Below are 27,536 nucleotides of genomic sequence, written 5' to 3'. Positions count from 1 at the left end.
AGAGGTGTCAGTTTTTTTTGGAGGTCAGTGGTCGCAGATCTCTTTCATATTCTCTGTATGGAAGAAAGCAGCTTGGAGATCCTGCTAATTTTCTCCATTCCTGTTTCAGGGAAGCAATAAATCCCGATTCGAAGCAACATGACTGTTGCCATTTTTGGAGCTTGGTTAAATAAATGCTTTGCTCATAAGGAGGAGGACGTTTTAAGCTATGAAATTGCAGGATGTTTTAATGATACAAAGATCTCTTATATGCCAAAAGATCAAGGCAAATTTGACCCCTTTAAGCAGAGTGTCTTAATAGGCTACTTAATACTTTATACTTAATATTTAACTAATATTAGGCCAATGGCAAAGAAAATACTGCTGTTTTTACATAGTGTAAATAGAATCCATTAATATTTGCACTTAGTGCAATGGATTCTATTTACACTAAGTTAAAGTAACAGTACATTTAGTGCTAATAGCCGCTGCCAATATTAAGCCTATAAGCAATTCTGTCTACTTTGCATGTATACGAGTATATTATGACCTTTTGGTATCGTCCATGTAGGTGAACACAGTTAAGTGGCGTACGCGTGAGCAGTTCTTTAAGCCCACACACCTGCTCCACATGCTGCATCCACTCCGTGTTTTCCATCAGTCTCAGCCGAGGCGCTATGCCGCTATCCAATATTATGTGGACAAAACGATTTAACAGGGCACATTAACTGCAGAAAACAGTGTGGATGGTACGAGATGCGGGGATGCTCGTGGATCAGCGTGGATCAACGACGAGCGTCACATAGCAGCAGGATATGAAATAGCGTTTATAATGAACACTGCGCTTGCTGTGGATGAATCCGGCTGGAGATGATTGTTGCGTCTGCGGAGTCTCGTAGCTGAAGTGGAGGGATCTTGCATACTTCTGCTCATCCAGGGCAAACACACATCTTCTGACATTATTTCCAGTAGAGGACAGCTGCGTTTGTCAGTGAAGACCTTTTAGATTTGACTGACAGATGTCTTATGATGAATGACTGCAGTTTAGGACCCTTTGCTGTGACTCTTTGAAGGATGTAAATAAAATTCCCATGTGGAGTTTATTTATAAGAACATGTGAATACGGATGAAAGCGCACAGGAGGACTCGATATTCAAGTGCAGGATGCATTTTACCAATCCAAAATGGTAAGTGGTTATGGTCATTTTTTAAGATAAACTAGGCTATATCAGCCAAATGACAAGCATCATAAAACGCAGTCTGATTCAAGCTGTCAGTTACATTTGCTGTTGGTCAGTCGGTTATGTTGGAGATCCATACAATGCATGTCTGATTTTCAGAAGCCTGTTGTGTCTCAAAACCTAGTGAGCTGCCTACCTTGAACATATTTTTGGGTGATACGAAAGGGTGCCTTACAAACGCATAAATGGATTTTGCCAGATAAATATAGCAGAAATAATGTTAATTAAATGTGAAATTATGAACAGAGAATTCTAAATGAAAAACATTATTTTAATGTACGGTCAGTCGGTCATTATCATCCTGGAATGGTTTATTTTGAGACAGTGTACAATATCTAGCTTATTACGTGCTACTTAGTAAATAAATAGACGGGCAATGGAAATGACTTTAGTTCAATTATTTTGTTACTTGTAGATTAAGATCCGCAAAGAAAAATAGCCCAAATATGTAGAAAACTATTAATTTAGCAAGAATATTTAGGCTATTATAGGCTAATAAATAGGCTATTAAAATACGAATTGATATATTACTATGAATAAAGCCTATAAAGAGTAGCTAGTCATTCCGAAAATTCCTTATCTTAAAGTCTCTCTCATCGATCTTCTTGTGTCCTACCGGGTGGTTCTGTGGGGACCCCTGAGCATCTTGTTATCAAAAGTTTTGTTCACTGTAAAAGTAATACTTGAGTACTCCGAAGCCAATGTATCAAAGTTATTAACCGTTACAAGCCGAAAGATAAAGCCTTATTAATTATTTTAATTTGTGCTTGTATGAGCAGAGAGAGAGAGAGAGAGAGAGAGAGAGAGAGAGGGCGAGACACTCGAAAGTAGTCCCGGCATATATGATATGATATTTTGTGCTATGTGTCAAATGATGTTATTTTGCGTTTCATTTACACATGAAAGCAAATCTTTTAACATCTTGTTAAAGTTGACCTAATAAACTGGTAATAAAATAATATCTAGATGTTGGCAGTGTGAGTGTTTTGACATATAAAGCTGTCATACCTTGTAGACTTGGGTTTAAGTCCAGCCCAGGTCATGTTCTCTTCCTAGTCCCCTCCCTTGCTGACTTACTGTCTTTATTACTGTATCTATCAATAAAATAGACAGTTTATGCTTTCCATCAGTTCAGTGCACATCACACATTACATTTGCTTTATGTTTTTAAGATGCGATTCGCTGGATTTCGAACACCAAAATCTTTCATGGCCTTTGTGATGAGAAGATGGAAAATCTTACTGGTGCTGAATGTGTTTATGATGGCCGGCTTCATCACTTTTTGGGGCAAGTGCAGTTTACGCACAACCAAAGCTGTTGGTCAACAGGCGGTGACTGCTGATGTGAGAGGACAGACGCATCTGAATGGATCTGCTCAGGAGACCAGCATCCCTCATGATGTGCTCTTAAAGAGACTGGGATCACTGGAAGATGTGGTGTACAGACAACTGAATGGTAACTTCTTCATTATCATAAAAAACTGCATTATTCACAAAAATGCCCTTTTACAGAAAAAGAAAGCCATGAGTCATTTGTGTTGAATAGGTTTGTCCAAGTCTCTTGGACTCATTGAAGGTTTTGGAGGCCGAGGTAGAGGAGGTCTACCAGCAACACTTACGCCAGAGGAAGAAAAGGAGGCCAAATACTTGAGGGAGAAATATGGCTACAATGCATTTCTGAGTGACAAAATCTCTCTGGATAGATCTATTCCAGATTATCGACCCAGCAAGTGAGTGTCACTGGCTTTTTTTATATTTTTACCCTGAAAACTATCTATACAAAAACCTACAGTTTTTGCTCTTGGTGTAGTATGGAATGAGTTAACTGACTAGCAAAGTTATGGCATAGTTTTGTATACTTTGTCATGTTTGTCATTTAATCACAAAAGCCCACTGCAGTAGTTTAGCTAGAATGTCTAGAACCATTTGCTTAAGAGATTTTCCTTTTACCAAGATTAAAAAGTGATTCAGATTCACAGGAAAGTGACATTTACTGTTTCTAAGTTCAGTTAAGTGAGTTTTTATAAATAAGCTTCATTTTTGAGACCCACTAGGCTCTGTAATTGTTACAGTGAAAATGTGCAAATAAGCAAAGCCAAAAGTGGCTTTTCTTTTGTTAGGAAGTGAAAGGTTTCACAGCCTTGTGTACCAAAGATTCAAAGAGGTGGTTTGTTTCAAAGACAACAAGATCCTCTGTATCCATATATGTGTTTTTATAGATGCAAAAAGGCCTTTTATTCCCGTGACCTGCCACAGATCTCCATGATTTTCATCTTTGTAAATGAGGCGTTGTCTGTCATCCTGCGTTCAGTCCATTCAGCTGTCAACCACACACCAGCTCATCTCCTAAAGGAAATTATCTTGGTGGATGACAACAGTGATGACGGTGAGAAACAAGACAATTTTGGCTCTAAATTACATGGCACAAAATCATATTAAGTGGTTATTCTAATGGTTTTCTCTGGTGAACCATAAAATTATATGAAAAAAAGGAAGTCCTCCTGGAAAGTTTGTATTTACCAGTTGGGAAGTCATAATTGTGTTGTCAGGTGTGTTCAAATCACTTTGGTTGGAGCAAGATGGCGATGCACAAAATTAAGCAAAAAATTATTATTATTATTTTTTTACTCTTACTACAATGATGAATAATGAATGTGCATCAGGTGTGTTTTTGTGTTATCTTCTAAAGGTGAAGCAAATAGTTATAAATTCTATTATAATTGTACAATACTATTGTGTTTTGTACATTCAACTTAGCTAGATTTATTGTAAGTGAAAAATAGTAATTTCATGCATTTCAACAAATTTCATGTCACCTACAGATGTTGCATCAATTGCATTCGCCATGCTTTCTCACTGAAATGTCCCCAACTCCAAGAAAATCCTGAGTTTCTCACTTGTAATTATGACATCGTGGTGGTTCATATGCATTACACTCATAAGTAAGATCTTTCCTACAGAACTCGTACGTACCTTCTTTTTTGGGTTGTACCAATAAGAAACCACTAAATACTCATCCAAAACCCCCAGTAACCGCATACCAGTGCACTAAAAACCACTCAGAACACCTTAGAAACCACAGAGCAAATAGAAAATGCAAAAATCTAGTTTATCATAAACCATTCTGACAGGGTTTAATCCATTGTGTTGCATTTGAGCACGAGAGTCAACTGATAACCTGGAGTAGTTTGCCAAGCACTCTTTGCTCACGTTGCGCATGGCCATGCCTGTCTATTGTATCACAGTGTGGGCTCAAACCTTCCCACAGAGACAGTTCAATTTCCATCACAATGTTGGCATGAGCCGGTGGCGTAGGGCCAACAGTCCATCAGCGCAGGGGGAAAAGCCTGCATTTGCTGAAATGAGGGGGCAGGCGAGCAGCACACCCATCTCTGTCCTCATAATGTCAGTGATTCACGGTTTGTCACTCGGAATGCAGATGACAGTGTTTAACGTGGGGATCGGGAACACTTTCCAAGAACGTGTTTTCCAGGGGGATGGTGTGGAACCCTGTAGCACAGAGCAAAGGCACGGAAGAGTTTTGGCATAGGAGACACATTCCCTCGGGTCTGGTTTAAACACAGCGACGAGCACTCATGCACCATGAAACAAGATTTCTCCCTCTTTACCGTTTATGTGTGTGTGTGTTTATGCATGACAGTACAACTGAAAGGGCCACTGGAGGAGTATGTCAACAAGCGCTACCCGGGTCTTATCAAAATAGTGCGCAATCAGAAGAGAGAGGGCCTCATCCGGGCTCGCATCGAGGGCTGGAAAGTGGCCACTGGGGAGGTGACTGGCTTCTTTGATGCCCATGTTGAGTTCACGCCTGCATGGTGAGAATCTAGCACTTGCTACAATATGCTGCTGGTTTTATAGATGGTCTCACTCACACCTCGACTTCTCAGGCCTTGTTTACACCTGGTATTAACATCCGTCTTGGGTGATCTAAACTGAGCTGCTCAGCCAAGACAGACCGCTGTTTACAACCAGTAGTAACATACAGTATGTCTCAAATATGTCTCTTGTGACTCTTGTGATTGGATTTCAAGTGGAGGGTCTCTAAATTTGTGATTTCATGCATTAATCATTATGCCAGTGGTAAAGTGTGTTTACAAAGTCAAAATAAGAAAGAAAAAGCATAGAAAATCAGTGTTTCTCTCAAATATACTAATGAATTTTAATCCGAAATCTAAACTTTTTTTTTTTACATATTAGAAAAGTATAAAACTTAAAAAACCTAACCAGCCTAATATAGTTTACTGGTCTCAATTGGATTAAACTGGTTTTAGCTGGTCTCACATCCTACCAGGATGGTTTAGCTGAATTTACAGCCTAGCAAAGCCTAGCAAAACTGGTGACCATCTGAAAGTGATTCAAACCCCTCTAAAAGAGGTTTGAGAACACCTAAGACTAGTATTGCAAGGAATGCTGTCACATGCGGTTTTGGCCCTGTTGACACCTGGTATATTAAGATGCATTTTCAGTGATCTGGTCACAAGTGGTTAGCCAAGGTGCATTACTGTTTACACCTGTGCTGTTTGTAATTGCCCCCTATACCCTCATTCACTATTCCCTATATTAGTCCTCTAATTTAGTCCAGTTGAAGGAGTAAATGAAAACAAATGAGCAAATTTGTGCGCTAAGTGCACTGGAAGGGCTGCCACTTTTGCATAGTTTGCTTGCTGCTTAATAAACATTTGAAACTAAGCAAACTGTCAGCTCCAGTAGTAATGAAAATATTTATCTTGAACTCTTTCATGGAAACTAGCATGTATAACCCACATTGGACAAGCAGTTTGGAAAATGGATGAATGGATGATTCAGCTGCAGGCGCCATCTTCTGGCGAGACGCGGGAATTCATTCGGCACAACCCTAACATTGCATTATGGGTATTCTCTAGCTGTTGAGTGTACATTGGTTGTACACTCGTTATTGCGGTGCATTATGGGATTGAATGTGTGAACTTGATAACATCCACTATGGTTTCGGACACCACTACAAATGGCTGTCCCCGCAAATAGGGCCTATTTAAGGGTATGGGGGCGATTTTAGACACAGCCCTGGTCTTAACATGTGCTTTAAATGTGTCTTCTGTGACTACTTGAAGACTACATCAGGGGTGTTCAATCCTGTTCCTGGAGATCTGCTTAACTGCAGACTTCAGTTCCAGCTTTGCTCCAACACACCTGCCTGTATTTATCAAGTGCTCCTGAAGATCTTAATTAGCTGGTTCAGTTGTGTTGTGTTTGAGCTGAACTTTGCAGGATGGTAGATCTCCAGGAACAGGATTGGGCACCTCTGCTCTACATCCTTTTCATGGATGCGCCAAATGCGATACACAAATACAATTGAATTAAATTGAGCCATTACGCTGCTTATGAGGGAGTGGGAAACCAAGAGACTGGAAAGGGTACAAATGATAACACAAGTGTAATCAATGTGTTTTGGCACAGCATAGCGAATGTGGAATACATTATTTTGGAGTGCTTTCTCAAAAGAAGCCCAAGGCGAGTCTTCGAATGCATTTGTCCACATGAACGTCTACACTACGAAAGCAACCCTTTCATAGTGAACCCTGTTTACAGATGTATTTAGTGTTGTGTTTTCATGAGCAAACCAAACAGATATGAATACCACGTGTAAACAGAGTTTCAGTTCATGTTTCCTCTGTAGGTCCATCTAATTGGCTGATGTGAGGTGAGAAACCAGCCAACACATTTGCAAGCCAGGATTAGATTTAGCTCCACAGCAGAGTTGAAGAAGTGTTATTAGCACTGTGCAATACAGCTTTGCTTATAATGATCTAACCTTTGCATCCCCTTGTCAGGGCTGAACCAGTTCTGTCTAGAATCAAGGAGAACCACAAGAGGATCATACTGCCCTCCATAGATAACATTAAAGATGAGACGTTTGAGCTGGAACGCTATGAGAACTCAGGCCATGGTTATAACTGGGAGCTCTGGTGTATGTATATCAGCCCACCGAAACAGTGGTGGGACGAAGGAGACACTTCTGCACCTATCAGGTAGGATCCTACTGGACTTTCATCCATTCTGAACACAGTCCTGGGTTTCATATTTTTCATTTACTTTTGGGATAGTTCACCCAAAATGAAAATTGTCATTAGTCAAGTCAAGTCAAGTCAAGTCTGCTTTATTGTCAATTCTTCCACATGTACAGCACATACACACAGAGAATTGAAATTGCGTTACTCTCAGACCCTTGGTGCATACAGATAACATAAATACAGATTAAATACAAAATACACATTAATTACTAACCTTTCCATACCCGAAAGACATTCGTTCATCTTCGGAACACAAATTAAAATATTTTTGATGAAATCCGAGAGCTTTCTGACCCTGCATAGACAGCAACGCAACTGACGTGTTCAAGGCCCAGAAAGGTAGTAAGGACATCGTTAAAATAGATTATAAAGAAATGATTATAAGAAATAATTGGACAAGTACAGAACACAAAGAGGGAGCAACATCTTTATAGCAGGACTTGCTTGTCCAGCTGTGGAAATGTCACTTTATATATCTGCTCTGGTTGTTTTAAATCCTCTGAAACATACAAAAAGGTATAGAAGGAAAATACATATGAGTATTTTACGTGTTTCAATCAAAGGCTGAAACGAAACAGAGTGCATTGAAAGTTTATGTGACTGTACAAAGTACATTAATATTTAATGATGTTGGCTTGTTTGGTTTGTGATTGGTTTTCTGTTGCTAAACAGCTGGCCATGATATTCTAGCACAGCATTGTTTCACACTGTGTTCCTTTGGCACTGCCGTTCAGCACTGCACCCATGGTTATGAAAAAAGTATGAAAGTAGCTTAATGCAAAGTGGTCTTAATATAGTGTAAACAGTGTTTATAAAATAAAATATATTTTAGTAGTTAAAAGATAAATTTTACACTGCCACTATTCTCAATATATTACATTATTTTCAATTATTTATACTTATTTTTGTCAATATTGACATTCATTGATTCTTCGTTAATTATTCAGTATATTAGAGAAGAAACAGCATTGAAAATACGTGTAAAATCTGTATTTTTAGGACGCCTGCAATGATAGGCTGCTCTTTTGTGGTAAACCGGGAATACTTTGGGGAGTTGGGCCTACTGGACGCAGGGATGGATGTGTATGGAGGCGAAAATATAGAGCTGGGAATCAGGGTTAGTATGCCACCCACATCCCTCCGCTAAAGTAGAGCATTCATAACTTAGCCTCCCTACGCTCAGTGCACAGAGCCTTCATTTGAAAATAATTTTAGTTTTTTTCTTCTAACATTATGCCAGAACTGAAGTTTGATAGGTGTATGTGCATTTTTAAATCCCAGGTTTGGCTGTGTGGGGGAAGCATGGAAGTTCTGCCTTGTTCCAGAGTGGCCCATATTGCAAGAACAAAAAAGCCCTACCACAGTAACATCGCCTTTCACACTAGGCGCAATGCACTTAGGGTGGCAGAAGTCTGGATGGACCAATACAAATCAAATGTCTATTTGGCATGGAACCTCCCAATGAAGGTAAGCACTTGACATATTTGCAGTACTATAATAATAAATAGTATAATACTTCACTCTCTTTGTCCACACAGAACCATGGCATTGACTATGGAGACATATCCCAGAGACTAGCATTCAGGAAAAGACTCCAGTGCAAAAACTTTGAGTGGTACCTCGACAATATCTATCCAGAGATGAGGATATACAACAACACTCTCTTTTATGGAGAGGTGAGTACCACATTAAATGAATAAAGTTGCGGTCACATTTATTATCGTTTGGCAAATTTTCATGGATGAAAGATTTCCCTATGCAGAGTTCACAATGGGTTCAATATGGATTTGCAATGTTGACCAACAGAAAGCTGCTTGGTTTGAAAGTAACTCCTGTGTGAACTGTGCTTTATACATCACTACAAACTGACAAGATAATGGACCTTTTTTGCCTACAAAATGTTTCTAATGTGACTGCACCTTAACACTGGGTCTCTGAATAACACACCCAAAATTATTTATTCACCCTCATGTCCTTCCAAACCTGTCTGACTTTCTTCCATGAAACAAACAAAAATTTTTTTGAAGAAGAAGGTCCTTCAGCGCACTTTTCCATACAATTAAAGTGAATAGGGACTAGGGCTGTTAAGCCCCCAAAAATGACAAAAAATAACCATAAAAGTGTCACGCAAGTGGTCAGTATGACTCTTGTACTATATTCAAAGTCTTCTGAAACCAATGATATAATAGTGTGAGGAGTCAATCAAGTTTAAAACCATGATTTGGCTAAAATCTTACCAATCATCTTACTGCAGCATTCAAGTTTTGTACGCGTTTATTCAAAAATATTGACAAGTCATGCAATGATTTCATATTAGTTACCACTGTGACACCAAAATTGTGTTTAGAGTCAATGAAGCCAAAACTTAAATTTCAACTGGCTCTTCACACAACGCTAGCGTATGGTTTTAGAAGTCATATGAACCACTTTTGTGAAACTTTTATGATGCCTTTTTGTCATTTTTGGAGTTTAACAGCACTAGTTTTCTGTCAAGGATCCAGAAATATTCGTAATATACAAAAAAAAGCGGTGTGATGAGGGAGAGTAAATGGTGACAGAATTTTCACTTTTGTGCGAACCATCACTTTAAGAAGGCACTGCATCGTTAATTATGTCTTAGTTTTAATAAAACAGATTTCATAGTAAGAGAATAACGTTTTAATCAACAAAAAGCAGACCAAACTATCAGCTGCTTACATCTTTTTAATGTGTTCTAGATACGCAATACCAATGTGACCCATCTGTGTGTGGACCAGGGCATAAAGGAAAACCACACAGCAACTCTGCACCCCTGCCATGGCTGGGGCCCTCAGGTAGAGCCGCAACTCCTCACAGCTATACATCTCCACAGACCTAACCTCCACTAAACCTCTATTCACTCTGCACGCAGGAAATAGGTTACGTCTAGAGGGAGTCTCTTCATGACATAGAAGCATTCTGTTCATCTGGCATCTAAGCAATGAAATGAAAAGATGGTGCGAAACAAGAATGCAGTAAAAACCACTAAGAAATTTTTCTAGTTATAAAGTCAATCTGGAGACTGTAACTTCTAGATCTAGTCTTGACAAGTTTGCATATCTGCACTGGAACTTGACCCAGCTAATAATTATAATAAATTAATAGCCATTATGGAACTGCCAAAAACTATCTGGCAAACATCATCAGCATAGGGTGCCAAAATGCCCCTGAATGACTCGGTGACCCAGTTACCAAATCACTGAATTAAATAAATTCATATCATCCCCTCTGTGGTCTATTTTGTAGCTGGGTCGCTACACTAAGGAGGGTTATCTTTTCCTGGGTCCTCTGGGAAGCACTGGCGAAGATACGCGGTGTGTGGTGGACGATAAAATCAGCAGCTACCCACAGCTCCTGAATTGTGAGAAAGTCTCTAGCGTACGCCAGAAAACTTGGCACTTTGCACAGGTGAATGGGTCACGTTTTATATAGAGCACTTTGTAAAAATTGTCCTTTTGCCTTTGATCACTAAAAGGATTCTTTTTATTTTTGTTCCCTGAAGAATGAAGCAATCATCAACCGAGCTACAGGACGCTGTCTTGAGGTAGTGCCGGCTAATGTCTACTTCGGCTACGCTCTGATCCTGCGTTCCTGCACTGGCCAGAAGTGGAACATCAAGAATTTGATGAAACAGGACTGAGGGCAGTGAGTCAGCGACCTTAGAAAGTCGGGAATCTCCACAGCCTTCATGGAACTTTAGAAAATGGATCCAGTTTTGTGGAACTCAAGGGGTGCTGATCATGTTTGTGTGTTTTTGGTCTTACTACATTCCACATTACCAAAAATAAGACACTTGAAGACACTGCATACAGTAAGTTCCTCAGATTTCCACCTTCTGGAAAACCTCTACACATCCTTTCAAAAATGACTTCTCTGAGGAACATTGGATTTCATAAGTTCCTGCAAGAACTGTAAAGAACATCAATGGTTCCTCCAGTAACCTTGCTGCAATGAAAGATTTTGAAGCACATAAACTATGTTGAAGTTACTTAGGAGTGCAGTATTTTCAACCATAGTTTCAACTATGAGAGCAACCAAGTCTTGAGTGCAGAAACCAAAATGACAATTAAATGTTGTAGATGATCAACTGCTGTACTGCAAATACTCTGTACATCACTGTATGCATAATTCAAAGGATTAGTTCACTTCCAGAATAAAAAATTCCTGATAATTTACTCACCCCCGTATGATCCAAGATGTTCATGTCTTTCACGTTCATGTCATATAGTGGACTCCAGTAGTGGCCAATGGGTTGAAGGTCCACCACAAATACTTGTCTTGTACTAGCTCTACCTCACGCATTACGTAATTACGCACACATGATGTACAGTAAGTGTGTTCCACTTCGTGAAGTAGACAAGGGTAGTTTATATGGACAGACTCTCGACCCCTCGATCTTGACCGAGGGAGCGAGTCTGCTTCATATGCACACTTCAGGCCGCTCCATAGACCACAATGCAACACGATATGACGTCATCGCAGATCGCGTTTAATTTATCCCCACCCCAAACAACGCTATAATATAAATAAATAATATAAATGATTGTTTTTTTTTTACATTTATAACAGTCCAAGCACACCTATATACATATAGAATGCTGCACCAAACAAAATTGTAAGGGGAAAAATATAAACAATAAACCAACTCCATAGCGGATTCTAAGTGATCAAGCTTAAGATGTTCCAACTCAGCCCATTCCAAAGGTTCCACCAATAGTGGTCACTTGTTCAATGTAATCAATGACATACATCCGAGTAAACGAGATGGAGGGAAGTTTGCGAGTGAAGGGCATAAAAAATTGACCGGAACCCAGCCCCTGTGTTTACAAAGCGAATGTGCAAAGAAAGTCAAATGGCCTTTTCAAAAAAAAAAAAGGTAAAACAACAATGTTGGACGATTTCGAAGTTGGAGGAGAAAATGAGATGGAGTTTTTCACCCTACCCTACCTTTTTGAACCGAAGTACACAGATGAAGTACTAACCGCGCATGACCTTTCCAACATGATTACGCAATGCGTGAAGTCACATGCACATCGCATAGCTAGTGCAAGACGAGAATTTGTGGTTAAAAAGTATATAAATTTTATATAAATATAATTTGTTTTTTTTTTAGAAAATAACCGATCGTTTGCCTAGATAAGACCCTTATTCCTCTGCTGGGATCGTGTAGAACCCTATGAAGCTGCATTCAGACTGCAATTGGGACCTTCAACCCATTGGCCACCATCGAAGTCCACTATATGGAGAAAAATCCTGGAAGTGAATTTATCCTTTAAGTCTATTCTTAAATTATACACATGCAGATTTACTTCACATCCGGGAAAACGGGTTCATATGTTCATAACAGCTTTATTTAGACTTAATTTGTAGTAATTTTGAGTTGTGCTATCTGTATTTCTTCTTACATTCTCTTGTGTTAGGTTTTCACCGTCAGCGGCTATGGATCCCAGTGTGTCTTCTGTTTAAATAAGCTGTCTGGTCTGGAAATATGTTATTTATTGCATATTTTTTTTCTACAGTAGCCCCTCACGAGAATGACATTATGATATGTGTGCAGTTTAACAGTAACTATGGTAACTGAGCTCTATCTGCTGTTGAATGGATCCTGTAGTAGTCATACTGTTACTTTGAACCACACTAAAGCAACAAGGCCAGTATGTAGGCGATAGGAATATAGGAAAAATGATCGTCAGGGATTGTCGACCGAGTTACATAAGGACATGTTACATGAGTCATAAACTGTACATGTAACTACAGTTTCCTCAGATGTTGTTGCACCCATACCGTCTTCCATTTTGACTAGGACTGATTTGAATAAAATGGTGAACTGCTGCGTTGCAGTGCTCGGTGTCCTAAATCTAAAAAATAATTTAAACGCCCTATATAAGTACCTCACTTGTTACTTTACCTGAGGAACTGTTGGCAACAACAAAGCAGTGTATCTAAAGATCAAAGCATGTAACGCTCCACAAAAATTGTTAGGTTGTCATTTGAAGATTAGTGGCAAACACTTCAATGTTCCTGTGACAGGAGGATGATGGGCTACCAAGAGGCTGATCTGATGTGTCAAAAAGCATCAGCTGAGCTTTCTCACACAACAATCCTTCCTTCAGCAATGGTAAGGCTGTTCTAACTTAAAAGGACATCAACTGTGCATACTAATCGACCCTCTGAGTGCCTCCTACCACTGAGCCAAACCTCTCCTGTTGTGATGCTTCAGGCTCTGTGTGACTGACAACTCCCAGTCATGTGAGCCGCGCCACATGTTTGAGGGCTGTTAAATATTCAACTGCTGTTTATTATGCATTTACAACTCGAATTAGGGCAAATATTCTTTTTCATCTTTCCATATTAAACAACTCTGGCAGCTGTATCGGCAGCTCTGCTGTATAGGCCTATCGGCTTATAGATTTTCTTTGTTGCAGAGGCTTTCACATTTTATAGGAGGCTTGTTTCATTTTATGGTAAGCTGTGAAGCAGTGAGTAATTGTAGCGGTTCATAGCTCTCGAATACACATAATGACTTTGTAGTTCATAGTACAAGAGTAAATAATTTAAATAGATGATACGCCCCCATAGTTCATCACCGCTGATATTGATCATCATGATTCATTACTGGCTCATTAACTTAGTGATTCACCCTCAGAGCTTAGAGGCATGGCTGATGTGTGACTGTGAGTAAGTGTTGTGTATGGCTTCATATTTTGACTAAAACCCATTACTTAGCTACCATTTGTCTTTGTGCTCTGCATCTCAGTTCCAAAAGTGGTGGTACAGTCTAACTGCACTGGGACTTTGTATTAAGGCAGTCACATTGGCAAAATTTCACAGGCACAGGCAAAAAAAAGGTCCTTTGTCGCATGGAGTCACTTTCAAACCAAGCAGATTTCTGTTGGTCAACGCCACAATTTGCGTGACCAACAAAAAACTAAATCTGCTAGGGGGACTTAGTTATTTCTAACAATCCAATTTTTCTCTAAAAAACTATATATAAACTTAGAATTGCATGAAAAACAGTTGTTCTTAAATTTTTTAAAAAAATGAGTCACTGAATTATTCCCTCACCCTTTCAAATTATTTCAAAATACTACTCATTTAGGACCGAAACTCCGCTGCTCTGTGTTGATAGGGGTGTTTGGAACAATTTGGAACTACAGAATAGACAACTGTAAAGTAACTGGCAATGATAGTGTCTAAAATACTCAGAATTAACTTACCTGCATCCTTGTGACAGTGGAACAACGTCAATTTTGCTTGTGAGATACTGTGAAAATACTAAAGCAATTGTATTTTTTTTACCTTAAAATATCAGTTTAAAAATCATTCTGATGGTACACTGACTTCTAAGTAAAAAATTTTCTATTTCTTTCCCACATTTCCTTCCAAATGTCTGTTCTGGGAGTAATAATGAGCAAGTACGAAAGCGTATTGCTTTACGGAGCAGCAACAAATGCACATGTACAGAGATCCGCTGTAATTACGACAGTGAATCCCACTCACTTAACTGTAGGGGGCTACAAAGTCGCAAAAATATACACAAACTACATACAGTTGCTTCAAGTCTGTCTATTCAGTTCACGCACGCACAACAGAGCACAGTTTTTATGGAATGATAAACAAGAGCAACAAAAACTATATTAATCAGTAATGGGCAGTGTGATATGTCTCGAGGTAGGCCTATTTTTTCAGGAAACAGAAAAGATGCCACAGATATTACAAAAATGCTTTATTGCATAAACTCTATGCATTTGTCCTGTACATATTTGAATATGTATATTAAAATCATCTATGGGCAGCTTGCAAGAAGCTAGTCTCAACTACATAGCTAAATATTATGCATGCAAAGTATACAGATATATCATTAAGTGAATAACTGTAAATATGTATACTGCTATATACATTTTTTTTTTTTACAATTTAATGTAGCCAACTGCACCACCACATCACCTGTGTTTGCCAAACCCTAAAGTCTTCTTTTGAAATACAACCCACTTTAAAGGGTTAGTTCACCCAAAAATGAAAATTAGCCCATGTTTTATTCACCCTCAAAGCATTCTAGGTGTATATGACTTTCTTCTTTCAGACGAATCCAATCAGTTATATTAACAATTTTCCTTGCACTTCCAAGCGTTAGAATGGGAGTAGGCAGTTGTTGTTTTTCAACAGTCCAAAAGTAGTCAAATAAAGCATGCGCATCCATCATAAAACATGCCTCACAGTTCCGGGGGTGAATAAAGACCTCCTGTAGCAAATCGAAGCATTTTTGTAAGAAAAATATCCATATTTATAATGTTATAAATACTTTTTTTCTCACTTCTGCTGACTGTCATATGTGCAAGCCGTTCCGGCGGGTGATGTAGGACGTACGTGTCACACACACACGCCGGTAAGAAGTGACGAACGCGAAAGCGCGGAGGAGAGAGCAAAACAAAAAGCCAGTCACGAATTAGAAGCACTAAACAAGGATTTGTAAAGAAAAATGCTTTCAATATTAGCCAAGGGGAGACTGGTTTTCCTTTGGTAAAGTAAGGAAACTTTGCTTCCTTTGCTCCTGTTAACAAACTCGCGAGACTAGCATATCTCAAAGGCGCGTGTGCTGCGCATACATCCTACGTCATCCACCCGGAATGGCTTGCACGTATGACATTCAGCGGAAGTGAGAAAAAAGTATTTATAACATTTTAAATATGGATATTTTTCTTACAAAAACGCATCGATTCACTACAGGAGGCCTTTATTCATGTGTGAGGCATGTTTTATTCTGGATGCACGCACTTTATTTGACTACTCTTGGACTGTTGAACAAAAACACCTGCCTACTCCCATTCTAATGCTTGGAAGAGCAAGGAAAATGTTTAATATAACTCCGATTAGATTCGTCTGAAGGACAAAAGTCATATACACCTAGGATGCTTGAAAGGGTGAGTAAAACATGGGCTAATTTTCATTTCTGGATGAACCCTTTAAATAGCCTACAGAACCAATTTAATCTGATTTCATGGGATACTTTGTTCACAAGATTATTATCCTAAAAGGCAATTTTACAATATTGTCTTTAAATAATGGCATAAACGGATATAATTGACTGTGTATATTGGTATAACATTCCATCATTCCTAAAATCACACCCAACCCCTGGAATATAATTAATGTGTAATTTTTCACATTCACCACACAATTGTGGAGGTCAAAATCATCTACACACATAGTATATATCATTTTATCAACCCATCCAGATCTTTAGTTGAATGCTACAAGCTAATGTTACATTCTAGATCAGACAAGGACAGTATGAGGACAAACACAGTGAATGAAGTAATCACGTCCACCACCAGGTGTCGCCATTGTAACATAATGAACTATCCACTTGCTCCAACAGCACATGGATCAACGTTTGAGTGAGAAAAAGGGGTTGCACTAACATTATACCTTTATAATTTCAGTGTATGCACCTTTATTCTCTAAAGAACACCTGTGCAGACAAATATGGCTTTAGTCAGGGGTCTCGGGGGAGAACGGAGAGCTGGCAGACGTGTATTGATTTCAGCCGCCCCCTCAGTAGCCCTGACACGATCTGTGCAGAATGTCGTTTTAAACTATCATGCACGAACAGAATACACACATGTAAAGCTCTATTTACAAAGTTCTGCTCATTCACATGCATTATAAAGTGGAAGCAGACCTCAGGAAACATGGTGGAGAACATATACCATTGCGTTTTCTAGGTGTCCAGAGGAGACATTCATGAAACACAAAGAGAAGAAATGCATCAGGCACAGAGTTTTAGCAATCGCACCTATGTGAATGATACAATCATCTTCCAGTATCATTCTTTTCCTTTTTACAATCGCAATATTGAAGATGTGAAGCATCTTCATTACATACATCTATTGAAACATCAACAATGCAGTGCTACGGTGGCTTTAATACAGACAGAGAATGAAATGCAATATGAACATGCACCATACACATAGCCATAACCAAAGATGACTGTGGCTCATGATAAAGTGAAGGACATCTTCAATGCAGCTCAAAAAGGGAGGTTGGTGTAATAAAAGTAACAAAGATTTTTCTAGCAGGTTGATGGGAGTAAAGCAGTGCAAAACAACCCAAGCTCATCCACTAACATGAATCTGAGAGCCGTCATAAACCTTTCAGAAATGCTGAAAATGAACAGGTCTCAACAGGTATAACCCTTAAAAACACTGATAACTGGCCAGAAATGTACCATTAAGACAAATGAAGCGTTTTGAAGTACTGCGAAACCCACACATCTTCACTCATTAGGCCCAGATGGAACCTGTAGACATTTTCAGCTCTAATTTTGTCAGAAAAGATTTTAAATATGGTCAGATGTGTTCAACTGACCTGAGAGTATTACAGTCTTAAAGGTGGCTGAAACATAATCAAATAATCTAAAATCTTAGCAGTATATAATTGTCTTGTTTTAAGAGTGTTTAGATATTTCTGATGGAAAACAAGATCAATTTACCAGAGAAGATATATATCTTGTTGATAAGTTTATAAATATTAATAATTATTAAGTTATACATTATTTATATAACAATATTATAAATTCATTATATAATATGTATATATACAATTATAGTACTTAAAATACAAATGTTTAAAATTTTCAAATTTATCTTCTCAAGTAGATATATCTTCTTTTAATCAATTTATCTGTATTTTTGTCATTTTCCATGATCTAAAACGGAAAATAATTCAGAAGCAAAACTGCAATTTGTCATTTTAAAAGGTCAAATAATTGTGTACGAATGAAGTTTATAATATCGAATTAAATATATAATAATTTATATAATATTGAATTCTTTATATAATTCCTAACATTTTATGTAATTTTGCAAAGTAAATCTTGTTTGGAGAATGTTTAGATATTTTCATTGGAAAATTAACAACAATACTGCTTAAGAAAAATTACGAAAAATTAAATGTACATCAATGTGTCTTTGCAAAAACATATAAACAACATAACTGAATAAAGTGCTGCAGCTGTGATGTCAAAACATAGAAGACTAATTCGCCACAGGTTTCACTGTTGTGTTTTTTTATGGGGTTTTTCAATTAATGAGTAAAATAAGGTCTGTGGTAACTGAAACTTGATGAAACTTGGAGTTTTGTTGTAATGAACTGCACACACCCACACCCTAAGCATTCTTTGTATGTAATTACTATGTAGTTACATTGTAGTTACTATGTAGTTACTTATTACAAACATGTTTTTTTTTTTAAATAACTGCTGCATGTTTAAAATATGGATGTGTATAATTTATGTTGTAGATCAAAATGTTTTTTATGGGGTTTTTCAATTAATGAGTAAAATAAGGTCTGTGGTAACTGAAACTTGATGAAACTTGGAGTTTTGTTGTAATGAACTGCACACACCCACACCCTAAGCATTCTTTGTATGTAATTACTATGTAGTTACATTGTAGTTACTATGTAGTTACTTATTACAAACATGTTTTTTTTTTAAATAACTGCTGCATGTTTAAAATATGGATGTGTATAATTTATGTTGTAGATCAAAATGTCCAAGTATCATCAATTTAAATTAACCACAGATCTTTTTTACTCATAAACTAAAAAAAAACCATTATAAAAACCCATAGGAAATTTTGAGGGAACCCATGGCGAATTAGTCTTCTGGGTTTTGACGTCATGACTGCAGGACTCTATATGGTAGACAATTTTACCCAAAGCAACCTAAAATGCATTCAAGATATACATGCATTTCCTGGGAATTTAACCTGTTTTGCCATGCTGTACCAGTTTGAATAAAACAACTGTCGGAACAAACATGGAAATAGAACTTATGAATGACGGCAGTTCTAATTTTGTGGAAATCTGCACAACTTTCCGTTGTGTTTCAACATTTTGTGTGGGTGTGCTCATTACAAAACACTTCAGGAAAAGCATTAGACACAGGAAGATCGCACAATCGAATAGCAGAGTACATTCGAAATAATGAAAACTATGAGTCAGGCTCATGGATTTTTGGAGCTGACGAATATGGATTTAATTATGGACGACAACGAGCGCTCCTTCCCCGGCCTCCCACCATCCCCCGAGCCAGAAAAGCACTCTGGCAAGAGCAGACATAAATAGTCTCCGGAGTGGATGCTGTAACTCTCCCTCCACAAAGGTGTAATGAGTTGCCAATTACTTTTGCCTTCCTACATCGACAGCAGGCCCGAACCCAGCAGAAGCTCATCAGCGAATCCCTGCTGAAATATCTGAAGCCACGGAGGAGACGGCGACGGTTTATGAACTCCTGCGTGTTATTGCATTAGGGAACAGAGGTGGCACGAAAAGCAGAAAGTCAGCCCTTTAAAGTCCCTGCCTGAGAGATGAGGCCCCGTGTAACATGTTGGCTTGGCTCGCCTCTACACTTCCTGTGTCGCTTGGTCCGCATGGAGAAGTAACGGGAGAATACAAATTAAAAAAAGAATAAAAAGCTCCTCTTTTCAGTAATGAGGTGTTTGGTTTTGTTTCTTGAGTTTCGACAACTTCATCCACAGACATGCACATGCAGGCTCCGCCCTGCTCACAGTGGTGTCGCTACTCCATGCCGTTGCGCAGCATCTGATTGGCCGCGATGAGCATGACGCTGATGATGAAGGCCATGGCGAACGCGCATATCAGGCTCTTGCGCACACACGTCTGCCGATTCTTCTTTTTGGGATGAACTGCAATGACACAAAAACAGAGATTTAGTCTGAGGAAAACAAGCCAGCGATCAGCATATATCGCATTAGTGTCTGAATGCGTAGGTGTCGATTTGCATTCTAGCCGACCGCCTTTCATCTGCCAATCTGACCCATCTAAATAAAGCGGTGTTTCTCACGCAGCTGTGAGGTGGAGGTGTTTTGACCAGGGCTCGAGGTTCACCTGAGCACTTGTGGCGGCTCGGCTCACGACCGTCTGGGGTGACAGTGGGGTCTGGGCCGAGAATAGAGCCAGTTATTAGGAGCTTCTGGGAACACACAGCGAGACAGATTGTGTGCCAGCCTCACCCCGTGATATCATTTTCCGCTCCAGTCTTTCTTCTGGCACAGAGTGCTAGTCAGCAAGTCCCACCCCCTGCAGCCAATCCCTGGCCTGGTTACGGCAGAGAGGAAGCGCGATAATGAGCGAACCTAGCGACTCTTCTGCCTGAGTGTGTGTTGCTAAGGAGAACTTTCTTTGCCCCACTCTTGCCTTCGCAAATGGCAGCAGAGAAAAGTCAAGATAAAATGTCTTGCAGCGAGCTCAGCATGTTTTGAACTTCAAAAGGTCTCAACAGCACTGCAACCCTCTTGTGAAAAAGAAGTGCGCATAACTGTATTGAAAGTGCATGTGTAGTATATTTGTAAAAAACTGTACTTGCAGATAATATAGAATATTATGAAATAAAAGGCCAGTTAAGTGTACCTAAAGAGTGTACATTTTAATTGTATTTCTTGACACACTTAAGTACTTTTAACATACATTTAATACACATTTACATTTACATTTAGTCATTTAGAAGATGCTTTTATCCAAAGTGACTTAAAAATGATGACAATAGAAGCAATCAAAACCAACAAAAGAGTAATAAAATGCAAGTGCTATGACAAGTCTGTTAGCTTAACGCAGTACACGTAGCAAGATTATATATACATATATATACACAAGTATATACTTGAGTACTTTTTAAAAAGTGCAATTTGTAGGAATGTAATTTAAATGTCCATTTTAAATCCTTCAAAAGTATATTTTTAATAAACTGTACTTGCAGATAATATTGAAAATTATTAAATAAAAGGCCAATTAAGAGTGCCTAAAGAGTGTACATTTTTATTTTCCATTCATTTGATTTTTTGACACACTTAAGTACTTTTAACATACATTTAAAACACTTTAGTACTTTTAAAAAAGTGCAATTTGTAGTAATGTAAATTAAATGTCCATTTTAAATCATTTTTTTAAATTATCTTTAGTCATGCTTCAAGAAGTACAATTATTTGATTATAACATATGATGATATTATTTTAACAGTAGTATGTTGTTTGTTATTACATTTAAAGTTGATTCATTTTGAATGTACTAAACTGCAACTTCATCTTTACAAATGTAATTGCAATGTAATTGTGCAAATAGATGGCATATATTTTTAAAAGGAATTGCAATCAAGTATATTTCAGTTTAAAATAAATGCTTGTCAGTACATTTGTCATTACACTTTAACCATATTACAAAGACCATATAAGTAATTATGAGATTACTTATAAAGATCCTTAAGTCCTACTTAAGTGAGTCAAAAAGCTAATTACATTTAATGTAAATATAAACTAAGACACTTTAAATTTAAACTAATATATCTGTGTATTCGATCATTTCATTTAATTGCAATTATGGAATTTAGTGTTCGACAACATTACATTCAGTTCACACTTAATTTAAATCTTTTAAAGTATATTAAGTACTCGTATGCAAAAGTACTTTTCCCCACTTTAAAAACCCTCAGTACAAAAAGTACACAAGCATGACGGCATTTTATACCGCTGTAAAATTGCACTTTTTGCATGTTCTTTTCTGCTAGCATGAAATGCTAAATCCCCATTCCCATTCATCTCAATGGCAGTTGTTTGGCTAGTTTTAGTTCAAGAGTTTTAGTTAGCTTTGCTTGTGTCTCTAGATTCATTAACACGCATCTCAGTGTGTGGTCTGTTGACAACACCTAAGCTCGGCCCAGGTGCCACCATGTATGATTCATAAAGACACAGAGGGCTCAACAGTAGGTGTGGATGAGGGTTGCTTTAGCGCTGTGGACATCTGTTACTGCTGGTAGGACAGAGACTTACACCGTTGGCATAAGGGATGTGCTTGACCCCTGCAATGCTAACACTGTGCTAGCGTGGTCCATACATACTGAACATTCATACACTGAAATCATTCACTAAGTGCACAAAGTAGCTTTCTAATGCCTATTGCTGCATGTGTACTGATTTAATAATTCTATGGCAGAAACAATAGATTGCTAGTATTCTATTCTGAATTCAACAGTGGTGTATAAAGTACCTGAAAGCCATACTCAAGTAAAAGTACAGATATCTTACCAGAAAATGACTTTGGTAGGAGTTGAAGTCACCGTTTTGAATATTACTTGAGTAAAAGTCTTAAAGTATGTGATATTTATTGTACTTAAGTACAAAAAGTATTTCTTAACTCTTAAACGTACTTAAGTATTGAAAGTAACAGTACAAGTACATGCAACATGGAAAAGAAGCAAAATAAATATATATAAAAAATGTTCATACACAGCTTGAGTAGCAAGATTGTGTTCAGTTTTAACTCTTTCTTCCATTTTGTATTTTTTGGGTAAGAATAAGAAGCACTTCATCCGGTACTTAGTGTCTTTCATTCCAACATGAAAACATTTCTGGAATCTACATCTGAAATAGCATTTAGATGTATTTACACAGTTTAATTTATCTCAGAGGGGACATGGATGCATTAAACCTGCAGTTACAGAAGCATAAACAGGCCTAATGTTTTGTTTTTAACATAAAACGTTGAATACTGATATTTGAAATAATTTAAAACATGAACAAAAATAGTCGAAATGTGAAATTAAAACCGCCAAGTGACAGCAAGTGACTGTTAATGAGTGAGTCATTGAGATTCAACCGATTCATTCAGAAACAAAGCATTTGACTGTGTTAATGAGTGAATCACTGAATCATTTATTCAACCGATTCGTTCAAAAAGCGATTCATTCAATAAGTAAACACCATCCATTGCTCAGAGACGCTCCAGACAGTGGAGTGTGATCTTTGTTTGGAACTATTTTCATTAGCGAAATTGAGCAAAAACAAGCAATAGTATGTCTAAAATGTAAGTCACTTATTGCATTACTGAACTTGTATAAAATGATTATTAAATGTGTTCATGCTGATATCTGCAGAAAAACGGTAGGCTACTCTTTGTGTGATATAGATCAAGTTAACAATATTAAATTATATAAATATAAAAAGCACACAGAAGCATTTTTGCAGTCTACAATTTAGAATGCCTGGAATTTTGAGTTTTAATGGACTAATAAATCAACGTACGTGCACTCTGTGTGTGATTTGGTTATTACCTAGTAACCTAGATGTTACTTGATAATGTCAGATCGCACATCATTACAACAACACTTACCATATTATCGCAGACGATGCTGTGTATCGCACACCCCAGACTCGACTTGAGTAGAAAAAATGAATCATCTGCGGTTGTGGGCACACGTGAGCAAATGTGTTTGTGTAAATGTGTAAACGCCAGACCACGGATTCGTCAAACCTGCTTTCCTGCAGTCCGTGGTCTTCTGACTTCTGACTATTTTGTAGTAAGTAACGAATATGCTTCGGGGAAATGTATCGGAGTAAAAGTATACATTTTAATTAGGAAATGTAGTGGAGTAAAAGTAAAAGTTGGCTGGAATATAAAAACTCAAGTAAAGTACAGATACTCCCAAGAAATACTTAAGTACTGTAATGAAGTATTATTACTTCGTTACAATACACCACTGGAATTCAGCCATTGGCTTATTTATCATCTGGTAATAGAACTACTTGATAAGAACTTGTTTGCTGTTTTGTACTGTTTTCACTTATAAACAGTGCTTGGTCTGTGCATATTTCTCTCCTGATTCAGACGAAATGACTTTTTCACAGAAGAATATTTAAGCGAGAGGCAATGGTTTGAAGTTAAAAACGGCTTAATGATGAATTTGTTTTTTTTACTTCACAAGACATTAACTGGTGGACTGGAGTGGTGTGGATTACTTGTGTATTATTGTGATGCTTTTATCAGATGTTTGGACTCTTATTTTGACGGCACCCATTCACTGCAGAGGATCCATTGGTGAGGAGTGATGTAATACTAAATTTCTCCAAATCTGTTAAGTTCAAGAAGCAAACAGTATATGTGACCCTGGACCAAAAAAAAAAAATCTTAAGTCGCTGGGGTATATTTGTAACAATAACCAATAGGGTCAAAATTATAAATTTTTCTTTTATGCCAAAAATCATTAGGATACTAAGTAAAGATCATGTTCAATGAAGATATTTTGTAAATTTCCTTCCCATAGATATATCAAAACGTAATTTTTGATCAGTAATATGCATTGCTAAGAACTTCATTTGGACAACTTTAAAGGCGATTTTCTCAGTATTTAGATTTTTTTTGCACCCTCAGATTCCAGATTTTCAAATAGTTGTATCTCGGCCAAATATTGTCCTATCATAACAAACCATACATCAATGGGAAGCTTATGTATTCAGCTTTCAGATGATGTATAAATCTGACCCTTATGACTGGTTTTGTGGTCCAGGGTCACATATGTGTAATACCGCCCCCTACTGTATAAATACAGTTGTTAAAAGTACTATTCATTTATTAGGTTTAAAATCTTTTAAGTGGAAAAAAAATTCTGTGGTACTCAAAGTGTCAAATAGGCTGAATATAGTGTATTTGCATCATCATTTCAAGACTCGGTTTCATAAGATGTTTATGAGTTTGTTTCAGGGGATCTCATAATGTAGTGCAGCATATGCTACATTGAGCTGGTGACCCTGTAAATGGCGTGACAACACCCACTCGTGTATCTAGAGATGAGCTGCCCACTCAAAAACCAAACTAGCATCTTTAATTCACTCCTCTGATTTTAATAACCAAATAAGCCTCTAAAAATTGCACCTGACGTCAATAGGCTGTGAATATCACATAGCCTACTGTAAAAAAGCATTAACCCTCCTGTGTATTACCATGAGGATTGTTGTGTTGAGATGAGCCTATAGAGGTGCAGTAACAGCAGTATTATCATGCATGAAACAACAACATCAACATCAGCCCATATTAGTTTGGTAAAACAAACAGACCGAAGCAGAGAAGCCTATAATGAACTCTAGAGAAGCATCTACACATCATTACAAACACTGCTTTTAAAGTTAGATGCCTACATTTGAGTTTGAAGGGTTTGGCCGATCAGAATTACTTTTAGCTTTTAATCCAAAAGAGGAGTTACTTGATGCATCTCATTTGCTTTTCTATTTAATATACTTATTTTTCATTACATACAGTTCTTACGTCTGTCATGTTTATTTGTTTACTCGCATGTTTGTCATAAATAATGACTAAAATCATAAATATTGTAGAATACCTCACTTGATTTTAAATGCATTAAATTGCAAATTCATTATTACAAATGTAATTACAAATATATTTAAAATACATGAAAAACCAGTTTCAGTACAGTAGAAATGACCATAAATGCTTGTCATTACATTCAGTAGTGCACTTTAACCAATAGAAGTAATTAAGATATTAAACACAAAGATTAAGTCATACACTGTGAAATATTTCCACCTACAGTATTTCAGAATTTAAAAAATTAAATTCAGTTTCTGTTTTACATTTTTTAAGTATAATTAAGTTGGTTGTACAAGTCATTTCAACTGAAATTATATTAAACCGACTTTTAAAAAAATCAAGTTGAATTTCATATAACTAAAAAAAAAAAAGAAGTTAAAACTTATTTTGATGAGAATAACCAATAGGGTCAAACATAAGTTGCCACTGCTTACTGATAATATAATTTTTACAGTGTACTTATATGAGCCAAAAAAAGCACTCCCTAATTTTAAATTCTAATACATTTTAATTTAACTGCAATTAACATGCAATTAAGTGTTTGCTCTAATAAGTTGGCTACTCTTTTTAAAAGTGTACTTTATTTTCACACGGGCCACCATCTGCATTTTTTACGAGAAAAAAACTCATGTCATGTTGATTATCATAAATATGAACTAAAATCATAAATATTGTAGTAGAATACCTTATTTGTTACTCCATTTATTTGAAATGATCTTGATATCATAATGCATTTTGTACTGACTTTCTTAAGGACTTGATGTATTAGAATTCATGTTGCGTGACTGGACAGTCAAGGTGATTATCTAGGGCTAATTAATATTCACGAGCTTAGCCTTCCCTATATGGTGACATCACAACTAGCCCACTCTAAGGAGCTATTTATACAACACCTTTTTAAACTAAAAATGGAAAACCTTTTATGCGCTTTCACAATGTTGTCTTCTGTACATGTAAGTTTTCACAAACACCAAGGAAAAACTCCACTGACACACACACACAATGCAGCAATGTTTACACTCACCTCCCTCAAACTCTGTTTGACAGTTCCCCGAGTTCTCGTTCAAGCTCTCCTCCTCATTGATGATGATGTTCTCGATGTCCTTCATCGTCAGGTGGTCCCGGAAGGCATGAAAAAGGATGTGTTTCAGCTCCTCCAGTGTTATCCGCTGCATGTCAAACTACAAAGACAAATAACACAGGAGTTACTCAAACTCTTCAAAAACTCTTTTATGTTTCTATCAAAGGATATTTCACCTCAATTTTTTTAATTTAATGTTAATTATTTCAGCTTTATACTTTGCATTTGTTTGGCTTTCAAATGCCACATTAAAATGAATTTTGCAGTTGAGTGCTTAGATATGAAAACAGCACAGGAAAAAATCAATACAGTCTTTGTAATTGAGGAGAAAAAATGCATCGATCAGTCTGAACACTTTCGCATGGCATTTGATAAACGGACGTAACACAGTTAACTGCAAGAAATTCAAAGGACATCTGAGGAAAACTGTCATGGGGACTGTAACTTATGATCAGTATTGAAAGTTGATTTTTATAACTCGTATCCAGAGGGCGTTTATGAGCTCCATCCCTTTAATTACCCAGGCAGCATTAGCCCAGAGATCGATTTTTCAGGAGGATGTAAATGAAACTGTGGCGCACTAGCTTAATGCCTTATTTGCAAAGCTGGCAGGTTAGAGAACAAACAGTCATTAGGAACCGCGATACAGTAGGCTACATATTAATACACCACTAAATCATTCAGCCTTCCCTTACAAAACAGTGCAGTAATGGTAATAGCCTACTGTGGTAACTTTACTCACATAATCATATACCAGAATATATTCATTTAATTACCACAGCAGATGTCCAAAAACACATTATTCTGATATTCCTAGTAAATGTTTTAAGTAAGAAAAACTTTCACTTTTCATTGAAACATTGACAAGCACAGTGATAAAATACAGAATGGAAAGCTCCGACTTTGTGACAGGAAGCTCACAGTACACTTCTGTGGCTCTGGAGAAAGACGCTTGACAGGATGTGCTGCC

At 37.4% G+C, this 27,536-nt stretch overlaps 2 protein-coding genes across 3 annotated transcripts in view; one reads left to right on the top strand and one right to left on the bottom strand.

Moving 5' to 3' along the window:
- The first annotated feature begins 677 nt into the window (after positions 1–677).
- galnt17 (polypeptide N-acetylgalactosaminyltransferase 17) lies at positions 678–11,212 on the top strand. The gene is made up of 12 exons (XM_016268496.1): positions 678–1,166; positions 2,393–2,675; positions 2,766–2,949; positions 3,439–3,605; positions 4,881–5,055; positions 7,051–7,248; positions 8,290–8,407; positions 8,572–8,757; positions 8,829–8,966; positions 10,008–10,103; positions 10,555–10,716; positions 10,811–11,212. The coding sequence occupies exons 1-12, from the start codon at positions 1,164–1,166 to the stop codon at positions 10,946–10,948; spliced, it is 1,848 nt and encodes a 615-aa protein (XP_016123982.1). The 5' UTR covers positions 678–1,163; the 3' UTR covers positions 10,949–11,212.
- Positions 11,213–18,634: 7,422 nt separating this feature from the next.
- Positions 18,635–27,536, bottom strand: part of LOC107582596 (calcium-binding protein 8-like) — a 56,693-nt gene continuing 47,791 nt past the window's right edge. For both annotated transcript variants that reach the window (XM_016268499.1, XM_016268498.1), the window contains exons 5-6: positions 26,510–26,666; positions 18,635–20,018 (exon numbers count right to left, since the gene is read on the bottom strand). In XM_016268499.1, coding sequence (XP_016123985.1) covers positions 19,891–20,018; positions 26,510–26,666 — 285 coding nt within the window. In that variant the 3' untranslated portion in view covers positions 18,635–19,890. The remainder of the gene's footprint in view (positions 20,019–26,509; positions 26,667–27,536) is intronic.

Source organism: Sinocyclocheilus grahami, unplaced genomic scaffold (assembly GCF_001515645.1).
Source record: "Sinocyclocheilus grahami isolate Dianchi unplaced genomic scaffold, SAMN03320097.WGS_v1.1 scaffold46.1, whole genome shotgun sequence".
Lineage (NCBI taxonomy): Eukaryota > Metazoa > Chordata > Actinopteri > Cypriniformes > Cyprinidae > Sinocyclocheilus > Sinocyclocheilus grahami.
This window is presented reverse-complemented; position numbering and strand designations above follow the sequence as displayed.